At 46.3% G+C, this 24374-nt stretch overlaps 1 protein-coding gene across 1 annotated transcript in view; it reads right to left on the bottom strand.

Annotated features, from left to right (window-relative positions):
* The window catches only part of LOC115480074, a 67940-nt gene that overhangs the window by 15659 nt on the left and 27907 nt on the right, over positions 1 to 24374 (bottom strand). The window contains exon 3 of the mRNA XM_030218520.1: positions 15359 to 15482. Coding sequence (XP_030074380.1) covers positions 15359 to 15482 — 124 coding nt within the window. The remainder of the gene's footprint in view (positions 1 to 15358; positions 15483 to 24374) is intronic.

Genomic DNA, 24374 nt, shown 5'->3' with positions numbered 1-24374 from the left:
CATAGCTGGAGGTTGAAGGAGGATGTTAGAGTGAGGAACTGAGAAGCGTGAGAGTTGGACAGGTCATCAACGTGTATGTTGAAGTCTCCGAGAATGAGGGATGGAGATGAGGGTTCAAGAAAAACAGAAAGCCAGGCATCAAAGTCGGTGATGAAGGAAGGGAGGGATTTATCAGGGGGGCGGTAAATGACTGCCACTCTGAGTGGCAACGGGTAGAATAGACGGATGGAGTGGACTCAAAGGATGAGAAGCAGTGAGACTGTGGTAGGAGGAGGGGTTGGAAGCTACAGGAGGGCGAGAGTAGTAACCCGACGCCTCCTCCACGGCCAACTAGGCGGGGAGTATGGGAGAAGAGATAGCCTCCATGGCATAGAGCCGCAACTGAGGCAGAGTCGTCAGGGGAGAGCCAGGTTTCAGTTAGGGCAAGCAGGTGAAGGGAATGAGAGATGAAGAGATCGTGGGTGAAGGGAAGTTTGTTGCAGACCGAGTGGGCATTCCACAGTGCACATGAGAAGGGGAGGGAAGAGGGGGGGAGGAGGGGAATAGATATGAGATTGGAGACATCCCGGAAACGTTTGCATGGATAGGACGAGGACAGGTGTGGGGGACCTGGATTGGGATTGATGTCTCCTGCGGATAGCAGGAGGAGGAGCAAGAGAGTGCGGAGGAGGGTGGGGGAGGTAGGGCGACGAAGGCGGGATGCGCTTAGGAGGAATGGGGATGGGTTAATGGCAGGAAGGAAGTGTTGAAGGTTGAGAGCTAGGAAGGAGGAGGGGGTCAGGAGAGATGGTGAGGTGGTGAGGGACGGGGGTGAGTAGGGTATTGCAGTAGTGAGCAAGATGGGAGAGGACATGGGTGGGCAGTGAGTTCCAGTGGTAGACAGCAGTAGGGGGAGGGGAAAAAGATTAGGAAGGGACAGGGCAAGGAAGAGAATGTGTAAAGGGGCCATAAGTAGTAACTGAGGTGTTATGGGTATATATGTAGTGACTGAGGTGTTAAGCGATAGATAGAACGGCAGAGCTGGATTAGAGGCTTAAAACTGGAATGGTAGGCAGCAGGCAGGTAGGCACTGCCCAGTAAGAACAAGTCACACCCACTATGTTTCAAAAATGTGGGAGGAAAGGAGGTGAAGAGCTTGAACACAGAGACAGAGCAGTTATCTGTAGGCAGATTAACTGGCTGTGCTGCAGCTCTGTCTGTACATTTTAGACTTAGTACTTAGTTTTGTCTCTATGAAGTTTGAACCCATGTGCTACCTAATATTTTTATACAGGATGAAATCAACAGTAAGGGCAGTTGTGATATATCCTGAATCGGTAACAACAAAAACATATCAGCATACAAAAAAATGTAACACCAAGAGAAGAAAAACTATAACAAAAAGGATGTCATACATACATTAAATAATACCAGGAACAGTGGAGAGCCCTGAGGCACTCCACATGGTGGAATCCAACTAGTTGAAATTTGGTCTACCATTTTAACTCTATAATATCTAAGAGTAAGGAATTCTTTTATCCAAACCAAAACCTTATCTGTAATCCCTTTTGAAAACAATTAATACAGCAGTATAACAATCTACCGTGTCGAGAGCTACAGTAAGTTAAAATTGCAAAAGAATGGCAGTTTTGCCACATGCAAACAATGGGGTCCTTTTACAAAGGCATGACAGTGTTAACGCGCGCTAAAAATAAGAATGCGCTAAACGTTAGAGATGCCCACATATTTCTATGTAAATAAACTCGAGCTTATAAATATGATTGATTTAGAATTTTAAGGAAGTCAGTAGTGGGATTGAAAAAGGAGCTGTAAATTTTTCTCCTTCACATTCCTATTACTACTACTACTATTTAACATTTCTAAAGTGCTACTAGGGTTACGCAGCGTTGTACAATTTAACATAGAAATAGTCACTGGTCCACAGAAATCTTTTGAATTTAAACTTTAAATTTTGTCCAAAAATAATACCTCGATGGTTCAATTTGTCAAAGCTTTACGTGTATAAATATGAATATTTAAAAGTTAAAAGATCTGGAAAAGATGTCTGCTCGGGGGGGGGGGGGGGGGGGGGAAATGGATTTTTAAGTCCGACATGAGTCATGTTTCACTCATAGGCTGCATCAGGGATCAACCCCCTGGGAAGAAGAAAAAATAGAAAAATCAAAATCTTGAATGTTCATAAAGTTAACTAATAAAAGAGTTGTTTCACATTACCTAAGTCTGCCCCCGACCTCACTAACACGTCATCAAGATGGTGTCGTCATCTATTACTTACTTATTTATAGAGACAGCTGATAATTGAACCAACCAATCAGGACCCCGGGATTTAAATGAGCGTGTTCCATTCTAGCTCTACATGTAACCTGTTAAGTGCCACTGTTTTTATAGTTCGTTATGGCCAGGATCACTCAGACCCCTCCCGACCTCCACAGTCCCCCAAAAATCCCTGGGGGTCAAGTGGACCCCCTCCTGACACCTAAAAAAAGTCCCCAGCGGTCCAGTGGACCCCTTCCCGACACTCCCCCACACACCTAAGGACATCCCTGGTGGTCCAGTGGACCTCCAGATTCCCCCCCCACCCCAACCACCTCCCAAAAAAGAACTTTCCATGGTGGTCATGTTAACTTTATGAACATTCAAGATTCTGATTTTCTATTCTTTCTTCTTCCCAGGGGGGGGTTGATACAACCTACGGGCAAAATATGACTCATGTCGGACTTAAAATTTCCCCTCGGAGCAGACATCTTTTCCAGATAAGTTCTTTGAACTTTTAAGTACTCATATTTATACACTTTGAAGCTTTGACAAATTGAAACCATCGATGTATTATATTTGGACAAAATTAAGTTTAACGATTTATTTATTGGTATGAAAGGGGAGGTGCTACTGTTTGGAGATTTCAATTTGTCCGACGTGGATTGGAACGTCCCGTCTGCGGAATCGGAAAGAAGCAGGGAGATTGTGGATGCCTGTCAAAGTGCCTTGCTCAGACAAATGGTGACTGAACCCACGAGAAAGGGTCGATGCTGGATCTAGTGCTCACTAATGGAGGTAGTGTTTCCGATATCCGGGTGGGTGCCCACCTATGTAATAGTGATCATCACACCGTATGGTTTGAACCCAGCAACACAAGGAAGCCAAAACTTATAACGAACACTATGATCACTATATAACTCTCCTCTACAATTCCCTAATGTGTCTGTAACACATTTATCTTATTGGCATTTACATCACTTTGTATTTGTTTCATCACCGGAGGTGGCTAACACCTCACGGTACTATGTAAGCCACATTGAGCCTGCAAATAGGTGGGAAAGTGTGGAGTACAAATGTAACAATTAAAAATAAATATAAGGGCGAAGGCAGAGTGCAGACGCACAAAACTCAAAGTACTGGATTTTAGACATACTGATTTTGATAAAATGGGGGAATACCTGAAGAATGAGCTGTTGGCATGGGAAGGCGTAGGAGAAGTGGAAAAACAGTGGTCCAAGCTAAAGGCTGCTATAAATATGGCGACTGACCTTTTTGTGAGGAAAGTAAACAAACAAAAAAAGAAGCAGGAAGCCTATATGGTTCTCCAAACAAGTAGCTGAAAAAAATAAGAGCAACAAGAGAATCACAGAAAAGATTATCGGATTAACCTGAAAAAAGCGGAGAGGGAAATACGGCTAGCGAATGCGCGAGCGGAAGAAAAAATGGCTAAAGAAGTACAGAGAGGTGACAAGACTTTTTTTCAGATATATTGGAGAAAGGAGAAGAAATAGGAATTGGATTGCGAGACTGAAAGATAATGAGAATGGCTATGTGGAGAGTGATGAAGATAAAGCGAACATGCTAAACAATTATTTCTGTTTGGTGTTCACGGAGGAAAATCCTGGCGAAGGACCGCAGTTGGCTGCCAAGGGAACGTCTGGGAATGGAGTGGATACTGTGCCGTTTACGGAAGAAAGTTTAAACAGCTGGAGAATCTGAAGGTGAACAAAGCAGTAGGGATGGGATACATCCCAGGATACTGAAGGAGCTCAGAGAGGTCCTGGCGAGACCTCTTAAAAGATTTATTTAATAGATCTTTAGAGACGGGAGAGGTTGTGGTCCCTCTTCACAAAAGTGGAGACAGGGAAGAAGTGGGAAACTACAGACCGGTAAGTCTCACATCGGTGGTAGGAAAAATAATGGAGTCGCTGCTAAAAGAAAAAAAAGATAGTTAACTTTCTAGAAACCAACGGGTTTCAGGACCAGAGGCAACATGGCTTTACCAAAGGAAAATCCTACCAAACTAATCTTATTGACTTTTTTGACTAGGTGACCAAAGAACTGGATGAGGGATGTGCGCTAGATGTAATCTACTTGGACTTCAGCAAAGCCTTTGATACAGTCTCCCACAGAAGACTCGTGAATACGCTGAAAGGGTTGAACTTAGGACTGAAAGTGGTGAACTGGATAAGAAACTGGTTGACCGACAGGTGGCAGAGGGTGGTGGTAAATGGAATCCGCTCGGAGGAAAGGAAGGTGAGCAGTGGAGTTCCTCAGGGGTCGGTGCTGGGGCCTATTCTGTTTAATATATTTGTGGGACATACTGCTGAAGGGTTGGAAGGAAAGGTGTGCCTTTTTGCAGATGACACGAAAATAGCCAATAGAGTGGATACCCTGGAAGGAGTAGAAATGATGAGAAGGGATCTCCGAACGTTAGAAGAATGGTCGAGGTTCTGGCAGTCTGTAGTCAAGAAAGCAGCTAAAAGAGCGTGGCATAATCCGAGGAATTCTGTTACAATATAAAGCAGTTCAGCAACAAGAAGATATTCTACCCTTTGTGATTAAATACAATGCCAACACTATGAGGCTGAGAAAGGGGGGAAGTGACGTCAGCAGAGCGAATGGCTGCCTAAACGCTGAGCTCCAGCACACCCGTGATCGAAAAGCACTCTCTCTCTTTCCTACAGTGGCGAAAGTATAGCCAACTGAGATAAAAGTGATATCCCGATCGTGGAAAAGAATTCTTGCAATGCAGGCGAATGGAGGAGTAGTGAATCTCACTCAATTCGCGTTTGAAGGCAGCGCGACGCAGAAGAAAAAGATGGCGGATCAACCTGCGCTGGCCTCATGCACACAAGACTCGGCGACGGAACTATTCTCCTCTCAAGAGCAAACGGACAGGCTGGGAGAAATCCTGCCTGAGCTACGTGATTGGCTGCAGGAAATAAGATCCGATCTGAAAGTGGTCCGGGAGGAACTCACGACCCTGGGAGCCAGTTTGCGTGGAGAAATAGCGGAGATAGGCCAAAGAGTGGAAGAAGTTGAAGCGCGAATGGAAGAGCACACAGAGGCCTTGACAGCCGTCGATTTACAGGTCTCTGATATCAGATTGGGTCAACAACAAATCAATGATAAGATCGAGGACTTGGAGAACCGAAGCAGGCGATGCAACTTACATTTTCGAGGCCTTCCGGAGACTCCTGCCTACCAAGATGCTGAGATAGTGATACAAAAAGTGGCTAGCGCCCTCCTGTCGGCGGATGGAACTGAGGCGAGCCCGGATGACATCAAGCTGGAGAGGGCACACAGGGCGCTGGGCCCGTCAAGGCAGAATCTGCCCAAAGATATAATCGTGTGCTTCCGCGAATACGGGATGAAGGAGAAAGTGCTACAAGCAGCTCGCAAAATTACAGACTTTAAATGGGATGCCCACCGCATAGAGGTGTACCAAGACCTGGCGGCTGCGACATTAAAGCGGAGAGCTGAACTGAAGCCGGTTACAGCTAAGCTACGTGAGATGGGCCTGCGCTACAGATGGAGACATCCCTTCGCGCTAGTATTCTATAAGGAAGGCAAATTACAGCAGATTCGAACGATGGCAGAGGCACAGCAAATTCTTCCAGAGGGGTTGGCTGAGGTACCATCGATTGCAGGAGGTAGAAGAGGAACCTCAGGGGGGACGGCCACCCAGCCAAAATGGCAGCGAGCCGGACGCAACAGGCTGCAGCGACAACAGTCAGCAAATCGGCTGACCTGAGTTTCCCAGGGCTGAATCGAGTTGGACTGGCTGGTGGAGGTTGAAGCCTCCGATGTCTGCTGAGGGGACTGAAAAGACGACTGAGTGGTACAAGAAGTTGTGAATTATAGAGTTGTGTGGAAAGAGGGTTATTGTGCTTAAGTTTCAATCTCACATGTGTATAGTTGAAGTTATGTTTTGATGTCAGGAAAGAATGACAATAGGGTGTGGGGGAGTCACTTCCTTCCCGGGCAGCACCTGTCAAACTAAGAGAAGGGAGGTGCTTAAAATGTATGAAGAGGGTTTGGAGGGTGGGTGGGAGGGAAGAATGTGGGGGGAGAGGGTGGGAGGGGAAGACAGATATATTACAATCAAACTGTGGGGGCTCTTGCTGGGACTGCAAAGTGGATACTGGCTATGCGAACAATATGAAAATAAACACCATGGCTCTTAACTGTGTAACGCTGAATGTGAGAGGGCTTAACTCCCCGCAGAAACGCAGTCAGATGTTTAGAGAAATGTTACGTTTGAAAGCAGATGTTGTATTCCTCCAGGAGACGCACTTGAAGCGTGGACATGAAAAATTGGTCAAGCATAAGAGATATCCTTCAATATATTACGCATCCAACATTGCAGAGACCAAAAATAGAGGTGTCCTAATAGCGCTTTCCAGTGCGTGCCCATGGAGTGTGAAAGAAATGATACGGGATCCTGGAGGGAGATACTTGGTCCTTGTGGCTTCACTGCTTAATGTGCAATACACTCTGATAAATGTTTACGCTCCTAATGAAGACCAAAGGGGGTTCATAAAAGAACTAGAGGGGGTAATTCAGAAGAAAGCTAAAGGCCATCTTTTGATTGGAGGCGATTTTAATGTCACCTTAAATCCGAGTGTAGATAATTCGGGGAGGATAGCAGGGTATGCCCAGAAGGATAGAGTCGCAATGAGTGAATGGATGGCCCGCGAGGGCCTTATGGACATCTGGAGGGAAGTCCATGGGACTGAAAGGGACTATACATATTACTCCCCTAAATATAAAACATACTCACGAATAGATTATTGGTTAGGCGAGGAAGCCTTTAGAGGCAAAATTTGTAAGACCAAGATTGAGCCTTGTTCCTGGTCAGATCACTGCTCGGTCAGTTTAGTGCTCAGCTTTGTCAGGGAGCAGAGGGGTCATAGGAATTGGCGTATGAATGAAGCAATTTTGCTAGACCCCCAACATGCACTAACAATAGAAAAGTGTATTGAGGAATATATTATGTTGAATGATAATGGAGAGGCCCGTCCTGTGAATGTATGGGAAGGTATGAAAGCGGTTGTGCGGGGCCATATCATTGCCTTGCAATCCTATATAGATAAGGAAAGGAAAAAAGGGGAGGCCACTTTGCGCCAGCAACTAGATAACTTGGAAAAGACACATAAGGCAGACCCCACGGACAGTGCACGAGAGGGGGAGATACAACAGCTACGTAGACAACTTAATGAGCTACAGCTCGCTGAGATAGCAATTCAGTTACAAGCAGCTCAACAGGAGCACTTTGAGTTCGGGAATAAAGCTAGCAGGTTATTGGCCCGTAAACTACAAAAGCGAGCACAACGTAATTCTATAGCTGCTATAAAATCTACAGGAGGAGAGTTGTTCACCTCCTCAGAGGCTATACAAAAAGCTTTTTGGGAATACTATGGTCAACTCTATGAGAGAGAGCAAACAGCAAATAGGGAAGAACAGGAAGAATATATAAATGACCTGGGCATACAGGGGATCTCAGAGAAGGATCGAGAGGGCATTTCAGCGCCAATAACAGTAGAGGAAGTGGAAGAGGCGATAGCAGGGATGCCTACGCATAAGGCTCCAGGCCCAGATGGCTTCCCAATAAGATTTTATAAGATGTTTAGGAAATGGCTCGCCCCCCTACTGTTAGGGGCGATTAGGTCCTTTGATGAGGAAAACTCATTACCATATTCTTGGAGAGTGGCAGAGGTAGTGTTGATCTTGAAACCAGGGAAAGACCCGCAACAGTGCGCATCATACCGGCCCATATCCCTGCTAAATAATGACTATAAAATCTTCACTAAAATTCTGGCCAATAGATTGGGGGGGCTGATGCCTCGCCTGATTCATCAAGATCAAACAGGGTTTATTGAGGGACGCCAAGGCAGTGACAATATAAGAACCCTGCTGCATGTGATCCAGCAGATTGAGGAGGAAGGGAGCCCGGCGTTGCTGCTATCGATAGATGCGGAGAAGGCCTTTGACCGTGTGGACTGGGCCTTCCTGCAGTCCCTGGTAGCGAGGCTGGGCATGGGAGAGAGATTTGATAAGTGGATAAGCCTCATATATGACAAGCCTCTAGCCCTATTAAAAATCAATGATGGGTTGTCCAATCCGGTCCAACTACATAGAGGCACGAGGCAGGGCTGTGCCCTCTCCCCCTTGCTGTTCGCATTGACTATAGAGCCTCTGGCCAAGAAAGTTAGAGAGCATGCAGGCATTAGAGGAGTGGTTAGGGGCGCACGTGAGCATAAGATAATGCTCTTCGCTGATGATATTCTGTTGACCATTTCTGACCCGGTTCTATCACTGCAGAGGGTGATGAAGGTATTTGCGCAATATGGGAAGATGTCAGGATTCAAGATCAATATGGCAAAATCTGAGATCCTAAATCTGTCAGTAGACCAAAAAGATGTGCAAGAGTTGCAGCAGAGATACCCATTTATTTGGGCACAAAATTCTATCAAATATTTGGGTGTTCAGATAACAGCAAAAATAGACCAGCTTTACCAGGCAAACTACCCCCCTAAAGTTAAAGAACTATTTCTGGAACTAGATAGATGGGAAGCTATGACAGTATCCTGGTCGGGTAGAATTAATGCAATAAAAATGGTTATACTGCCCAAGTTATTGTATATGTTCACGGCCCTCCCGGTGCCTATACCGCGTTCCTTTTTCCAGCGATTGCATAGAAAAGTATTTGCTTATATCTGGAAAAAGAAGCCACCGAGGGTTCGTAGGAGAGCAATGCACCATCCATCAACGATGGGGGGGATGGGCGTCCCTGATTTCTTCTTATACTATCAAGCTGCCCAGTTGAAAATCTTGGCTGAATGGCAGCCCAGTAATAATAAGAAATGGCTTCACTGGGAAAGAGCATGGATAGGTAACATGCTATGGGGGCCAAAGCAACAGATCTTGGCAGCAATTCGCAGGATGCCGGTGGGAATGGCCCATCTGCTTACCACGTGGCTACAAATTAGAACTAGAGTGTTTCCTGAACGACAATATTTTTTGCAAACGGCTATAAGCGAAGCCTCTGGTTTCTCTCTAGGGGCGGAGGAAAAAACCTATCAGGTATGGGCCCGTAAAGGGTTATATAGGTTGGGTCAATTATGGGAGGAAAATACGGTAAAAGATTTTGAAATAGTGAGAGAAGAATATGATCTGTCTGCCAAGGACCTTGTTTACTACCACTGTGTGAGGAACTACATTCAGAGGAAAGCAAGGGATGAGCTAGAGCTGGCAGAGACGGGCTTAGAACGGGCGCTAAGAGAGGGAGGAGGGAAGGGATGTATAACTAGACTCTATAAAGCACTGTTGCTCATGTCCTCCCCGCTAGAATTTTATACAGACAGATGGGAGAAAGCGATGCAAAAGAACTTCTCCATAAGCTGGTGGGCCAACAGTTTTAGGTTCTTGTTGCACTCATCAATCACTCAGCCGGTGACTGAAAATGGGTATAAGATGTTATTCTGGTGGTACTATACGCCAGTGCGCCTTCATAAGATCTATCCGAACGTATCCAAGAGTTGCTGGCGTAATTGTGGAGGCCAGGGATCTTTTCTACACATCTGGTGGGAATGTCCCAAGGTATGTGCATTTTGGGAACAGATAATAAATGCTCTTTGAGCAGGGACTGTCTTTCTTCTGTGTTTGTACAGCGCTGCGTACACTTTGTAGCGCTCTAGAAATGTTAAATAGTAGTAGTAGTAGTAGTTAATGGCTTGGGTACAGGGGGCTATACACGTCAGATAGAGTATTGCCTGCTACATGCCCGCCCAAAAAAAACGAAGGTGCAGGAACATAAGCTTGTAGTTCAAATATTTGCTGCGGCCAAAATGCAGCTGGCGAGGGCTTGGAAAACATTGGAAACTCCCCCCCTGCAGAGGATAGGATATAAAGTAGAGTACATTTACCAAATGGCAAAGCTGACTGCGATGAGGAAAGGCTTGCTAGCGATGTTTCAAAAAGTTTGGGGCCCATACGAGGAGAAACGAGAGAGAATCTGGCTTCCAGGGGGGGGAGATCGAAATGAGAGGGAGGGAGGGGGAAAGGGAAATGTGGAAAAGATGTGAAGAGGGAATTTGATACTGTTTGTATGTTATGATAAGTGACGATGAGAGGATGTAAGCTAATCCTTATGTGACTGTTTGATCAGTGTTGTTTCCAGTTGGGTGTACAAAAAAAAACCCAAAATCTTCAATAAAATATGTTAAAAAAAAAAAACACTATGAGGCTGAGTGAGTGAGGAGACATTTTGATTTATTGAAAACCCATCTTGTATTTGCAAAATCTAACATTCTGTTTTCCTACCAGAGAGGTTGCAATTTGAGTGATCTTTTAAGCCCTAATGATTTATGGTCCACACGTGAAGGGCGCAAAACAGTGGGGTCCCATAGGAAATGTGGCCATTGTTCAGTGTGTCACATTATGGAAGAAGGTAGTGTTTTTACTCATTCAAAAATGGGCAAAAGAAGTGTTCTGAAATCTAACACATCTTGTGATACAACAGGGGTTGTCCATGTTATCATATGCCCCTGTGATCTATTATATATTGGGCAAACCACGAGAAGTCTGAAAACTAGACTGATGGAGCATTGCTCCTGTTTGAAACTCCTGAAGCATGAAGCTCCGTTAGTAACTCATTGCGAGACGTCAGTTTGACAATCTGCGATGTACAGTATTACAACATTTGAAGCCCTCACACAGGCGAGAAGATATAAGTCGCAGTTTGCATCAGGCTGAACAGAAATGGATATTCTTCTTTAATTCAATGGAACCCAATGGACTCAACGTTAAAGTAGAATGGTCAGCATTTTTGTTTGAGGCTGCCTTTACGTAGTGAACAGCATATCACGGGTCCAATGGGTTTTCACAGAGAATTCAGGATGTGCAACAGTAATGGAATGACGGAGACAACATCAGTGCGGATTGGTCATTTTGACATGGAAAAGGAGGGGCTCAATCTATTTATAGATGGAGGTAGGCATCTCTAGTTAGACGGTGGCATCCCGAGTACAGCAGAGCTACAGGATCGGCATCTGATATTGAGTATTGAACCCCTGAAGCAGTGGAAGCGGAACGGGGACTCCCTGTTGGGTGAAAGCTGGTGGATTTTTTGGACAGCATAAACACTACAACGAATGGATTAAAGCTAAGTGGTGTATGGCTTGAAACACTGGAAACTGATCTATTTAAAGACTGAATTATCACTAACTGTTTATAGATTGAGTGGGATTCTGTGCTCAAAGTAATATAAGCATAAGTCTGACACTGAGAATATTGGAGGGATAAATGGCTGATAAATGATGCCTAGAAACACGGAGTAATTGTGGAGCTTTTCTTCTGAGCCAAATGATGGTACGCCATGCCCATGCCTTAAAGTCTAATTGTGGGCTGGCTGGGTGGCGTTACTGAGGCTTTGTTTTCTCCACCACGAAGTGTGAGGCAGTGGTTAGCCATTAGTGACAGCGTTGGTATTTACAGTACATTGAAACAGCGGGTGTGAAGCCGAGTCTTGAGTTTCCAGATTTAGATAAAATTTAATGCCAAGAAGTTTAGAGTGATGCACTTGGGGTGCAGAACCCCAAAAGAGTGATACCGGATAGGAGGGGAGAGATTAGTAAGCTGGACTCAGGAGAGAGAACTTGGGGTGTTGGTGTCGGAGGATCTGAAGGTGAAGAAACAATGCGACAAGGCGACGGCCATGGCCAGAAGGATGCTAGGCTGCATAGAGAGGGGCATAACTAGCAGAAGAAAGGAGTTGATGCCCCTCTACAAGTCGTTGGTGAGGCCCCACTTGGAGTATTGTGTTCAGTTTTGGAGGTCGTATCTTGCTAAAGATGTAAAAAGACTGGAAGCGGTGCAAAGAAAAGCTACGAAAATGGTATGGGATTTGCGTTGCTAACCGTACGAGGAGAGACTTGCTGACCTGAACATGTACACCTTGGAGGAAAGGAGAAACAGGGGTGATACGATACAGATGTTCAAATATTTGAAAGGTATTAATTCGCAAATGAACCTTTTCCTGAGATGGGAAGGCGGTAGAACTAGAGGACACGAATTGAAGTTGAAGGGGGGCAGTCTCAGGACTAAATGTCAGGAAGTATTTTTTTCAAGGAGAGGTTGGTGGATATGTGAAATGCCCTCCCGTGGGAGGTGGTGGAGATGAAAGCGGTAATGGAATTCAAACATGCATGGGATAAACACAAAGAAATCCTGGTTAGAAGGAATGGTTCCATAGAATCTTAGCAGAGATCGGGTGGCGACACCGGTAATTGGAAACAAAACGGGAGCTGGGCAGACTTCTACGGTCTACAGGGATGGATGGGGGTATATTGTGGAAATCCTGAAAACCAGGCTTGGTTGTGGCCCTCAAGGACTGGATTTGAGGACCCCTGAAGTAGAGGGATCAAGTCCAATGTCCTTCCCAGGACCTTTGAAGAGAAACAAGAAAGCAGAAATGAGAAACTGGAATCAACATTATTGAAAAACAAAATGACCAGGCAACAAAAGGTGGAAAAAAAGTTTTGAGTTATTAACTGAAATATGCTGACTTTGGGAAATGTGCATTGTGGCTGTCTTTTATTGTGTTCTGTACAAAAGGAATTGTATTTCTGTTTTATTTCTCTAGTGATCCAGTACAGGCTGAGTTGACCCAGTTCAATTTTTATCTTCATATTTCTATTTATTTTCTCATTTTGGTGAGGGTCTGCATGTGACTGAGGTATTCTGTTTGCATATAGTGGCTGTGTAGAACTTAGTGGCAGTCCTACTGGTTCTATTTGACCAGTAATAGGTTTGTTGGTTTGCAAGGAATCAAAACCGTACACTGGAACTGATACGGTTTATTTTATGTTTTGAATTTGAAAATAAAGAGAAGGAGAAATCATGTAGAAATAAAGTAAATAAGCAAGCAAGCTAGCAATCAGGTAAATAAATAAATGGAGGTGTGGGAAGGGAGGGGGTAGGGCCAGGGGCCCAGTATACTTGTGTGCCCAGGGCCCACAGAAGGATTTAATCCTGCCCCGACTACAGTCAAGCCAAGCGTTAACAGTACATTTGAAAGACTGAGATCATTCTCCATATACTTTGGCTTAACAGTAAGATTCATTACTGTCATTGTATGTACAAAACAAACTCATTTGGAGATACAGCCCCTGAAAGAACTCTATGTTCTATCGCATACTATCTACTTTTATAAAAATCGCCAGTTGTGTTTTGCAGGTGTTATGTGTAACTGGCTTTATTACATTTGTGACTGCACGTAAAGTTTATAAAATTTGTGGTCATGTAATCTGGTGAGCAGTAGAGGTTGACTAAAACCAGGTTTTTCAGTTTTGGTTTAAATCAAATTTGCGGCCAACATTTGCTGCTCGGTTTTAGCTGAAACTGGCCAGCACCCCCCCCCCCCCAAACAGCAACCACTTCTTTCTCTCTTGACTAGACAGAGCCTCCCCACTCCTCCACCAAGTCAGGTAGCTTGTTATGAAGTTAATCTTACAATGGGATTGACTCCATTTTTGGGAGTAAAATCATTTTTGTACTTACCGGTAAGTGAAAGCAAGGATTCCAGTTTCAGAAGACGAATTAACTTCTTACATACAATTTCAAGATACACTTTATGACATTTCAAATTTACAAGCAAATCCCAGAACTGTCCAGCAGACAGGGACACCCAAATTAGACTGAGCACGTCTCCTAACAGATGGGAAGAGTCATGTAAAACTTCACTGTTCAAAGCCAGAAATGCAGAACAGAATGGTAAATACTATGAAAATAATACCAAAGAAAGACAATGTAACATATTGAAACAAAGATTACAGGACACCAGAGAACATATTTCCACAGAGACAATATTCTGTCAAATTTGATCAAGCTCTTTAATGATCTGACAAAGTGCAGTGGGTGTCTTATTTAAATCTCTTGATACTGTTCTGCACAAAGGACTAGTAAGTAGGATGGTAAGGGGTCAAACAAACCAATCTCTCGTCTTTGCCCCTAAGCTCTTTAATTGATGATACTGTGTTAGAGAAAATATTGCGGCCACCTGGTCCATCTCATTCCGCTGCCTATGAGAGAAGTGGTCAATGAAGTCCACCTTAATGAACATAAAGGGGCTAATTTAATAAAGCCTTTTCCACATGTAAAGTTTGTTTTATTCATGGAAATAGGATCTTATAAAATTGCACAGCTGAATATGTGCACATGAGTACACATGCTGATAAGATGATGTGTACTATATGTGCACCATAGATATGCATTCCCATGAGCATAGTTTAGACAGAGCTAGGGAACAGTTTCAATATAAGCACACACTTTATAAAGTACACATGTACAGACATTACACAAAAAAAAAAATGTACACCTTCTTCAGAGTAGTGTAAACTTATATCAGATAATTTGTGCGCTACTGGGGATTATTTCAATAATTTATTTTTGTTTTTAAATTTAAGTTTCAAAGAGAACAAAAATGTCCAACAACAAACATCAACAAGACAACTGAATGCGAGGCATGATACATCCTAACAAGACAAAGGTGAGAGAAGAACCTAGGCTCTTATAGTTTTCTCCAAAACAATGATTTAAGAGTTTATTTTATAAAGGTTCCTTCATAAGTTTCCTTTATAAATAGGTTTGTTTTTGGACTTTTCACATAGGCAACTTATTATAAAATTAACCCCAAAATGATTGGTGGAAAAATCCTAGAATCGGTGTAAGAACCATTTCTTTCAATATCATTAAGAACATTGTAGATGGACTTGGAGGAAAACTACGATTATTTGTAAATATGAAAATCTGTAAAGGGGTGAAAAAAATTAGACAGGACCTGAACACAACTACCTAAGCCCAAAACTCCAGGACAGAGTGGTTACCTCACACTTTGCCTATTCTCTGGCTGAACCTGAGACTCCTGATTTAAAAGAGAATCTCATACTTTTTATAGGATCAGTCTGAACCTGAGACACCGAAATCACGAGACAACCTCACACTCTTTATAGGATCTGTCTGAACCTGAGACACCAAGAGATAACCTCACATTTCACCAGGTTCTGCCTGAATCCAAGAACACAAAACAGAGATTTACCTTGTGCATAGCTGTTCACTTTCTCCATTTCTTGTTTCATCCGTTTCAGTCTTTGTTTCAGTTCTACTTTATCCACAGCATTACAGCAATTCAGATCACCTTCCACTGCTGAGAAAAACTTAGCCTGAAAAAGATAAATTTGTAGTTCTATAAGATCTTTATATAGGCCTAAATGTGTCTATTCACCAGATGAAACTGGGAATTCAAAACCGTTACTTCTAAACAGTGGCGTACCCAGACCTAACATTTTGGGTGGGCACCATGGGCCCGATATTCAAAATTAGTTAACCAGCCAGGAACGGCTCCTGGCCAGTTAACTAGTGTTTTAGCTGCTAACCGTGGATATTCAGCAGGAGATAACTGGCAAGCCGCTAACTGGCTATATCATGTGACACACCCAGCTAGGTGCGGGTATTCAGTGCCACACCGACTAAGTTTAGCAGTTAAATTATGTCAAAAATAAATAGCAGGCCTATCTTTAACCATACTAAGCACTTTACGGGTTAGTGCTGAATATTGACTTAACCGGTTAAGTTACCAGTCAAAAATGAAACCGGATATTCTATACCGGTAGCGGCTAGCATTCAATATCTGGATTTAACACTGAATATCAGGAGGTATGAATATAGGTATGAGTAGTGTTTCTTGGGACAGTATTAAATAATGCCTTAGAGTGCACTTGATGATGGATTTCTAAATAAACAGTTGTCCTGCATCAATATAAGGCTGAAACACAAAAGAAATCCAAAAATCTTCCACAAAAGAAACCAAATGCAACAGTCACAGGAGTGGAAGGAATGAAGCATCAAGATGACGCAGTTTTAGTAATATGTCATTTTAATTGTACATACGGCAAAACAAGTCCCAGCCAAGCGAACTCTACACTGTGTTTTTGCTAAAGAGCCTTCATCAGGAGTCAATTTCAAACCAAACAAAGAATATAAAATTTAAACATGTAAAAAGAGTACAATATAAATGTAATATCATCAAAATTCTCTCCTATTATACAAATATAGTAAAAACTCATCTTGATGTGCAGAAAAAAAAGTGAATGTGAATAGAGTGCAGAAACCTTAAAAATCCTAAAACCTGAAAAACCACCAAGTAAATTGCAAAAAATGTATATGTTATAGAGGAACAGATGCAATGTGAAACTATGAGTGATATAAATATTACCTGAGTCGTCTTTAACATGAAAACAATTATCAGCAAAATAGTGCAAGAGAAACAAACCTCTGGAGGTAGTAAAGAGAAAAATTTTTAAGTATATAAAAAATTCCACTCAGTTTGTCAATAAGAAAGTGCTGCAATAGGCTATCATGAAAATGAAGACAATGTAGAGCACAGTTGGGAAACAGCTAATAATACATTCCAATGTTATTATAGTGTATAATTACATACAGAAAAACAGGTAAAGACCAAAAGTGACGACGAATATAAAGTTACTGCAATACATAACAGTCACGCTGCATTGTAAGTTTGTATATGCTACAAAACTGCTATCTACAAAAGGGGGTGGGGAAGTGTTCCCGCCTATAATTTTGTTCACCGTAAACAAGCTCATTTTTAATCGATGCTAAAAGCCTACCTATTAACTTATATGCATATATTGACTACTTAGGATAACCATGTCCAGATAAATGGTAAAATTATGTATAATCATACCTGATAATTTTCTTTCCATTAATCATAGCTGATCAATCCATAGACTGGTGGGTTGTGTCCATCTACCAGCAGGTGGAGATAGAGAGCAAACTTTTGCCTCCCTATATGTGGTCATGTGCTGCCGGAAACTCCTCAGTATGTCGATATCAAAGCTCCATCCGCAGGACTCAGCACTTAGAGAATTACACCCACGAAGGGACACTCTGCCCAGCTCACCACCGCCGAAACGGGGGAGGGGAATTAACCCAGCTCATCCCCACACAAGTGGGGGAGGGGAATCCGTCCAGCTCATCCCCGCGGAGCGGGGGAGGGACACCACACCCGCCGATGCGGGGGGATCTGGCTTATCCTGCAACCGCAACCGCGGGAGGAGCTGACTGACCCTAACACCGCCGAAGCGGGAAGGGTACAAAACTGCCCTACAGCCGCACGAAGCGGGAGGGAGTGCCGGCAGAATTTAAGTCTCAATCCAGCCCCGTAAAACGGAGGGGAGAGGAATGCAGCAGCTCACTGTAACACAAACTCGTCTTAACTCTTGAAGAATCCAAGTGAAAAAACTTGAACACGAAGTCTTTCTGAAGTAACTGAAGACTAAACTTGAACCTGAAATGCAACCAGAATAAAAACAGTACAGATATCTGGGAGGGGCTATGGATTGATCAGCTATGATTAATGGAAAGAAATTATCAGGTATGATTATACATAATTTTACCTTCCATATCATCAAGCTGATCAATCCATAGACTGGTGGGATGTACCGAAGCAGTACTCACCCAGGGCGGGACATTGAAATCCCTGACCTCAACACTGAAGCTCCAAACCGGGCCTCCGCCCGTGCAGCCACAGTCAAACGGTAATGCTTGGAGAATGTATGAGCCGAAGCCCAAGTTGCCGCCTTGCATATCTCTTCCAAGGAGACGGATCCGGCCTCTGCCATCGAGGCCGCCTGAGCTCTTGTGGAGTGAGCCTTCAGCTGGATAGGCGGCAACTTCCCCGCGGCCACATAAGCCGCTGCAATGGCTTCCTTGACCCATCTTGCCACTGTAGGCTTAGCAGCCTGCAGACCCTTACGAGGACCTGCAAACAGGACAAACAGATGATCCGATTTCCGGAAATCATTGGTCACTTCCAAGTATCTGATGATGACTCGTCTCACATCCAGATATTTAAGAGCAGAGTACTCCTCTGGGTAGTCCTCCCTACGAAAGGAAGGGAGACAGAGCTGCTGATTCACATGGAAGCGAGAAACAATCTTGGGCAGGAAGGAAGGCACTGTGCGAATAGTCACTCCTGCCTCAGTGAACTGCAGAAAAGGCTCTCGACATGAGAGCGCCTGGAGCTCGGAAACTCTTCTGGCTGAAGTGATAGCCACCAAAAAGACTGCTTTCAACGTCAGGTCTTTCAGAGATGCCCTCGACAAGGGTTCAAAAGGCGGCTTCTGCAATGCTCTTAGCACCAGGTTGAGATTCCACGCAGGCACCACTAAGTGCAGAGGAGGGCGCAGGTGATTAACTCCCTTGAGAAAGCGCACCACATCTGGCTGCGAAGCCAGGGAAACACCCTTCAGGCGGCCCCTGAAGCAAGCCAGAGCCGCTACCTGGACTTTAAGGGAACTGAGCGACAGGCCTTTCTCTAGACCTTCTTGCAGGAACGCCAACACTGAAGAAATTGGAGCAGAGAAGGGAGAAAGTGAGCCTGCTTCACACCACGCTGCAAAGATACGCCAAACCCTGGCGTAAGCAGTAGAAGTAGAGCGCTTCCTCGCTCTCAGCATAGTGGCGATGACCTTGTCTGAGAAGCCCTTCTTCCTCAGACGCTGCCGCTCAATAGCCAGGCCGTAAGACCAAAGGGGGAGGGATCCTCCATCACCACGGGACCCTGATGTAACAGGCCCTGCTCCACTGGCAGTCGCAGAGGATCGTCGACTGAGAGCCTGATCAAGTCCGCATACCAGGGACGTCTGGGCCAATCCGGACCCACCAGGATTACCCTGCCGGGATGCTTTGCCACCCGGTCTAGCACCCTGCCCAACATGGGCCAGGGCGGGAACACATAGAGAAGCTCTTGTGTCGGCCACTGTTGGAGAAGAGCATCTACTCCCAGGGATCGAGGGTCCCGTCCTCTGCTGAAGAAGCGCGGCACTTGGCAATTGGCCGATGACGCCATCAGATCTAGGCTCGGCTGGCCCCAGCGCTTCGTGATGTCCAAGAACGCCTGAGCAGATAGCTGCCACTCTCCGGGCTCCAAGGTATGGCGACTGAGAAAGTCCGCCTTGACATTCATGACTCCGGCAATGTGGGCCGCTGAAAGCCGCTCCAGGTTCGCTTCCGCCCACTGGCATAGATTCATAGCCTCCTTGGCTAGAGGGGCGCTCTTGGTACCTCCCTGGCGGTTGACATAGGCCACAGCCGTGGCATTGTCCGACAGGACCCGTACAGGCTTCCACACCAGTACCGGGATGAACTCCAAAAGCGCCAACCGAATGGCTCTGAGTTCCAGGAGGTTGATAGACCACTTTGCCTCTGCAGGAGACCAGAGCCCCTGCGCTGTCCTTCCCAAGCAGTGGGCTCCCCAGCCCGACAAAGAGGCGTCCGTCGTGACGACAATCCACTCTGGGGTCACCAGAGGCATTCCCGCAGACAACTTGTCTGTCTGCATCCACCAGCTCAGCGCCTTGCGCACTGCTGGGTCCAAGGGAAGTCGCACAGCATAATCCTCCGAAATCGGAGTCCAGCGCTGCAGCAGAGAGTGTTGAAGTGGTCTCATATGAGCCCTGGCCCAGGGCACTACTTCCATCGTGGCCGTCATAGAGCCCAACAGCTGCACATAGTCCCAAGCCCGAAGAGGAGAGGCTACTAGGAACTGGTTCACCTGAGCCTGAAGCTTGACAATCCGATTGTCTGGCAGGAACACTCTGCCCACTTGGGTGTCGAATCGAACTCCCAGATACTCCAGGGACTGAGTGGGGCGCAGCTGGCTTTTCTCCCAGTTGATGATCCATCCCAGGGAGCTCAAAAGAGCAACCACCCGGTTCACAGCTTTGCCGCACTCTGCATAAGAGGGGGCTCGGATCAACCAGTCGTCCAGATAAGGATGGACTTGTACTCCTTCCTTCCTCAGGAAGGCGCGATGACCACCATTACTTTGGAGAAGGTCCGCGGAGCAGTAGCCAACCCGAATGGGAGGGCTCTGAACTGGAAGTGTCGGCCCAGTACTGCAAAACAGCAGGAAGCGTTGATGAGGAGGCCAGATGGGAATATGCAAGTACGCTTCCTTGATGTCCAAGGATGCCAGGTACTCCCCTGCCTTCACTGCCGCTATAACAGAGCGGAGAGTCTCCATGCGAAAGTGCCGAACTTTCAAGGCCCGATTGACCCCCTTGAGGTCGAGGATAGGCCGGACAGAACCTCCTTTCTTTGGTACCACAAAGTAAATGGAGTAACGTCCCTTGCCAAGCTGATTTTCTGGCACCGGAACGACCGCCCCCAGGCGGATGAGATTGTCCAAGGTCTGCTGCACTGCCACAGCTTTGACCGGAGACTTGCAGGGAGAGAGTACAAACCCGTCTCTTAAGGGTCGGCAGAACTCTAGCTTGTAGCCGTCTCTGATGACTTCCAGCACCCAAGCGTCTGAAGTTATTGTGGTCCACTCGCCCAGAAACGAGGACAGCCGTCCTCCAATCTGCACTGGGGCGTGGACCAAGACCCCGTCATTGGGTACGAGACCCTGGGGGAGGACCGGAGGGAGCACCTCCGGGACGGCGGTCTCTTGCGAAAGGAACGCTGCTTGGGGGAGAAGGTCCTCTTAAAGGAAGAGGAGGCAGAAGAGCCCGACTGCCCGGGCGGTACCGACGGGCTTCCTGAAACCGCCCTCTGGAGGTACCGGGGCGAGCACTAGCTCGAGCCCTGACCTCTGGTAACTTCTTGCCCTTAGACGTGCCGAGATCGGTCACGATTTTGTCCAGCTCGACCCCAAAGAGCAGCTTGCCTTTAAAAGGCAATCTAGCCAGGCGGGATTTAGAGGCGTGGTCAGCAGACCAATGCTTCAGCCAAAGCCACCGCCGCGCAGAGATTGTCTGAGCCATGCCTTTAGCTGAGGCTCTCAAGACATCATACAGCAAGTCTGCCAAATAGGCCAAGCCCGATTCCAGGGCCGGCCAATCATCCCTCAAGGAAGAATCCGAGGGGGAAGCCCGCCGCACCATAGTCAGGCACGCCCTGGCTACATAGGAACCGCAAACTGAGGCCTGCAAATTTAAAGCAGTAGCCTCGTAGGACGACCTTAAGGCCGCCTCCAATCTTCTGTCCTGGGCGTCCTTTAGGGCCGTGCCACCTTCCACCGGCAACGCCGTTTTCTTAGTCACCGCAGTGATTAAAGAATCCACGGTAGGCCACAGATAGGCCTCACGTTCACTCACAGCCAAAGGATAGAGGCGGGACATAGCCCTAGCCACTTTAAGGCTCGCTTCTGGGACATCCCATTGAGCCGAAATTAAGGTGTGCATAGCATCATGCACGTGGAAGGATCTAGGCGGGCGCTTCGTCCCCAGCATAATGGCAGAGCCAACAGGGGCTGAGGGAGAGACATCCTCCGGAGAGGAAATCTTCAAAGTGTCCATGGCCTGTAGCAACAGGTTGGGCAAATCCTCTGGGCTAAAAAGCCGCGCTGCAGAGGGGTCATCCGCTCCAACCGAGCGGGGATCCGTCTCCTCCAAGGAATCCGCAAAGGACCGTTGGGAGACCTCAGACACGCTGCCCTCATCTACATCGGAGGAGACAAATTCCTCCAAGGCCTGGGAATCAACCCGAGGACGTTTACCTCTGGGAACCTCAACCTCTTTACCAGACGAGGGAGCAGGGGCAGCGTTGTGCATGAGGAAGGCCTGATGCAGCAGCAAAACAAACTCGGGGGAGAAACCCCCCAGACTGTGCACTTCCGCAGCCTGGGCAACAGCCCTAGACGCACCCTCAACCGGCGCTCCCAAGAGCGGGGGAGAGACATGCTGCGCATCCAAGATGGCGTCCGGCGCGACACTCCGCGAAGGAGCCGCGCGGGAAGAACGGCTCTTAACTTTAGCCGCTTTTGTGCCGTCGCCCAAATTAAGGGCGTTCATGGCATTAATGTCTCCAACCTCAAGGGCGGCCCAAGAAGAAGCCGTCCGAGCCGCGTGGCCGGCAAAGATGGCGGAGGCGAGGAGCGGGGGATGGGCGTTTATGGCGGGAAAAACCGCCACGCCGGAGGAAGGACCGGGACATACATCGGTCACGAAACTGTCACCCAACAAGGGCGAATCAGGCTTGAAGACCCCCGCATCCCCTCTAGAAGCGCTCCAGCGATCCGGGGAGCGACCCTTTGCGCCCTCGCCCTCCGACGCCATATGCCACGAGGAGAAGAATCGGGGAACCCCCTGCCCGCTATAAAAAGGTAAAAATTACCTGCTGTCCGCTCCGAGCTGTAACGACCTGGTGTCCCAGTGAGTAGCTGCAATAGACGCTTAAATAAACGTCGAAATAAACGCCTTTAAGGACGTTCAAACTTTTTTTTTTTTTTTAACGGAGCCAGCGGGAGGGGGGAGAAAAGGAGGGACCTGGCACCACCAGGTTTGCACTTGCTCAAAAGAGCCCTCAACCCCAGGCACTCAACAAAACCTAAAAATTAGGCTTGGAGGCCTAGCCAGAGCTGCTGCTGTGTGTGACCACCACCTGCTGAGATAGAGAACATACTGAGGAGTTTCCGGCAGCACATGACCACATATAGGGAGGCAAAAGTTTGCTCTCTATCTCCACCTGCTGGTAGATGGACACAACCCACCAGTCTATGGATTGATCAGCTTGATGATATGGAAGTACCTAACATTAAAAACAAAACAAAACGTGTGTTAATACACAGAAATGTATTACACAGTAAAACTGCAGATGTAAAAAAAAAAAAAACAAAACCCCACCGCAGACAGGAAAATACTGAGATATATATTAGCAGAATTGCACTGCACATGTATAGAAAAACAGATGTAAATTATCGGCTTAAAAACACTGCACGATTGTAACTATTTATTTAAAAACCAAAACCAAAGGTCTATTACTTACTACATTTGACATCTGGAAGCTGTGTATGAATAAGCTGCTCGCAATGAACCACCAGCATTCCCATCAACAAATAAGTGCTCTACCGTCAGGAACTTCTTTTTTAAATCTTTGGTGCTGTGCGCACAATGGTGTGGAGGAAGACCAGTGTACGCAAGCTGCAGTGTCACTGGACAGGCATCACTATCACAAGAGGAGCAGCACTGTAGTAGAACCAGCCATGGGGGATGGCAGATCCTGAGGTACACTGTGTCATGCACTGCAGGTCCTTGCCCCGATGCCTGACTCCCGATGGATTCCCAGTAAAGACAGGAGGTGGGAGAGCTGCTGTGCTGCTTGTTTGATGGACCATCCTGGAGGCTGCCTCGCACAACTGCACGTGACTGAATGCAGCTGTGCAGACAGGCACCGACTGGCAGTCACAGAAACTGGGTGGGCCTGGGCCTACCCATGCCCACCCGTAGCTACGCACCTGCTTCTAAAGCTTTGGAACATAGTATTTGAAATTAAATAACTGAAAACTGTGGCACAGATGTCGAGACTCCTGTCCAAAGAGACCTGTAAGGTTCAGTGTAAACTATGCAGGAAACTGCCACCACTACTGTAGTGCTGATGAATCATCTCAAAGTATTCCTGGAGTGGAAGAGTAGCCTAATGGTTAGAGAACTAGCCTGAGGACCAAGGGAAATGGGTTCAATTCCCACAGCAGCTCCTTGTGACTCTCGGTAAGTCACTTTGTCCCAGGTACAAAATAAGTAACTGCAAATCATGTACTATATATATAAAACTCACCCTCAACGTCCTATTTGCACTGACGTCACTGAAGCCAGGTTCATAAGTTCGAAGCTCTGAAGCCACAGAAAATCACAGTCTGTGGGCCCCGCCCTCACGTCAAACGTTATGATGTTGAGGGCAGAGCACATTCTCAGCTCCAATGTTGTACTGCACTGTACCTCTGCTCCGCCCTCGTGTCAAAACGCGATGACGTCGAGGGCGGAGCACATGGGGGGCGTGCCAAAAGGGCCAGGGTCATACATTTGCATGGAGGCTACAGGGGGGCCGGCGACACACAGAGACACAAAGGGACGGAGGGGAGCCTTGCTAGCGCCCGTTTCATTGTGATTTGAAACAGGCCTTCCTTACTAGTGTACTATATTATGTTATATGTAAACTTCAGTTATATCCTCTCTCTGTTACAATGTAAGCCACATAGTCTGGATTGCTTATTTGGATAACGTGGTTACAAGAATAAATGGAAATATTAATTT

The sequence above is a fragment of the Microcaecilia unicolor genome, chromosome 11 (genome assembly GCF_901765095.1).
Source record: "Microcaecilia unicolor chromosome 11, aMicUni1.1, whole genome shotgun sequence".
Classification (NCBI taxonomy): Eukaryota; Metazoa; Chordata; class Amphibia; order Gymnophiona; family Siphonopidae; genus Microcaecilia; species Microcaecilia unicolor.
This window is presented reverse-complemented; position numbering and strand designations above follow the sequence as displayed.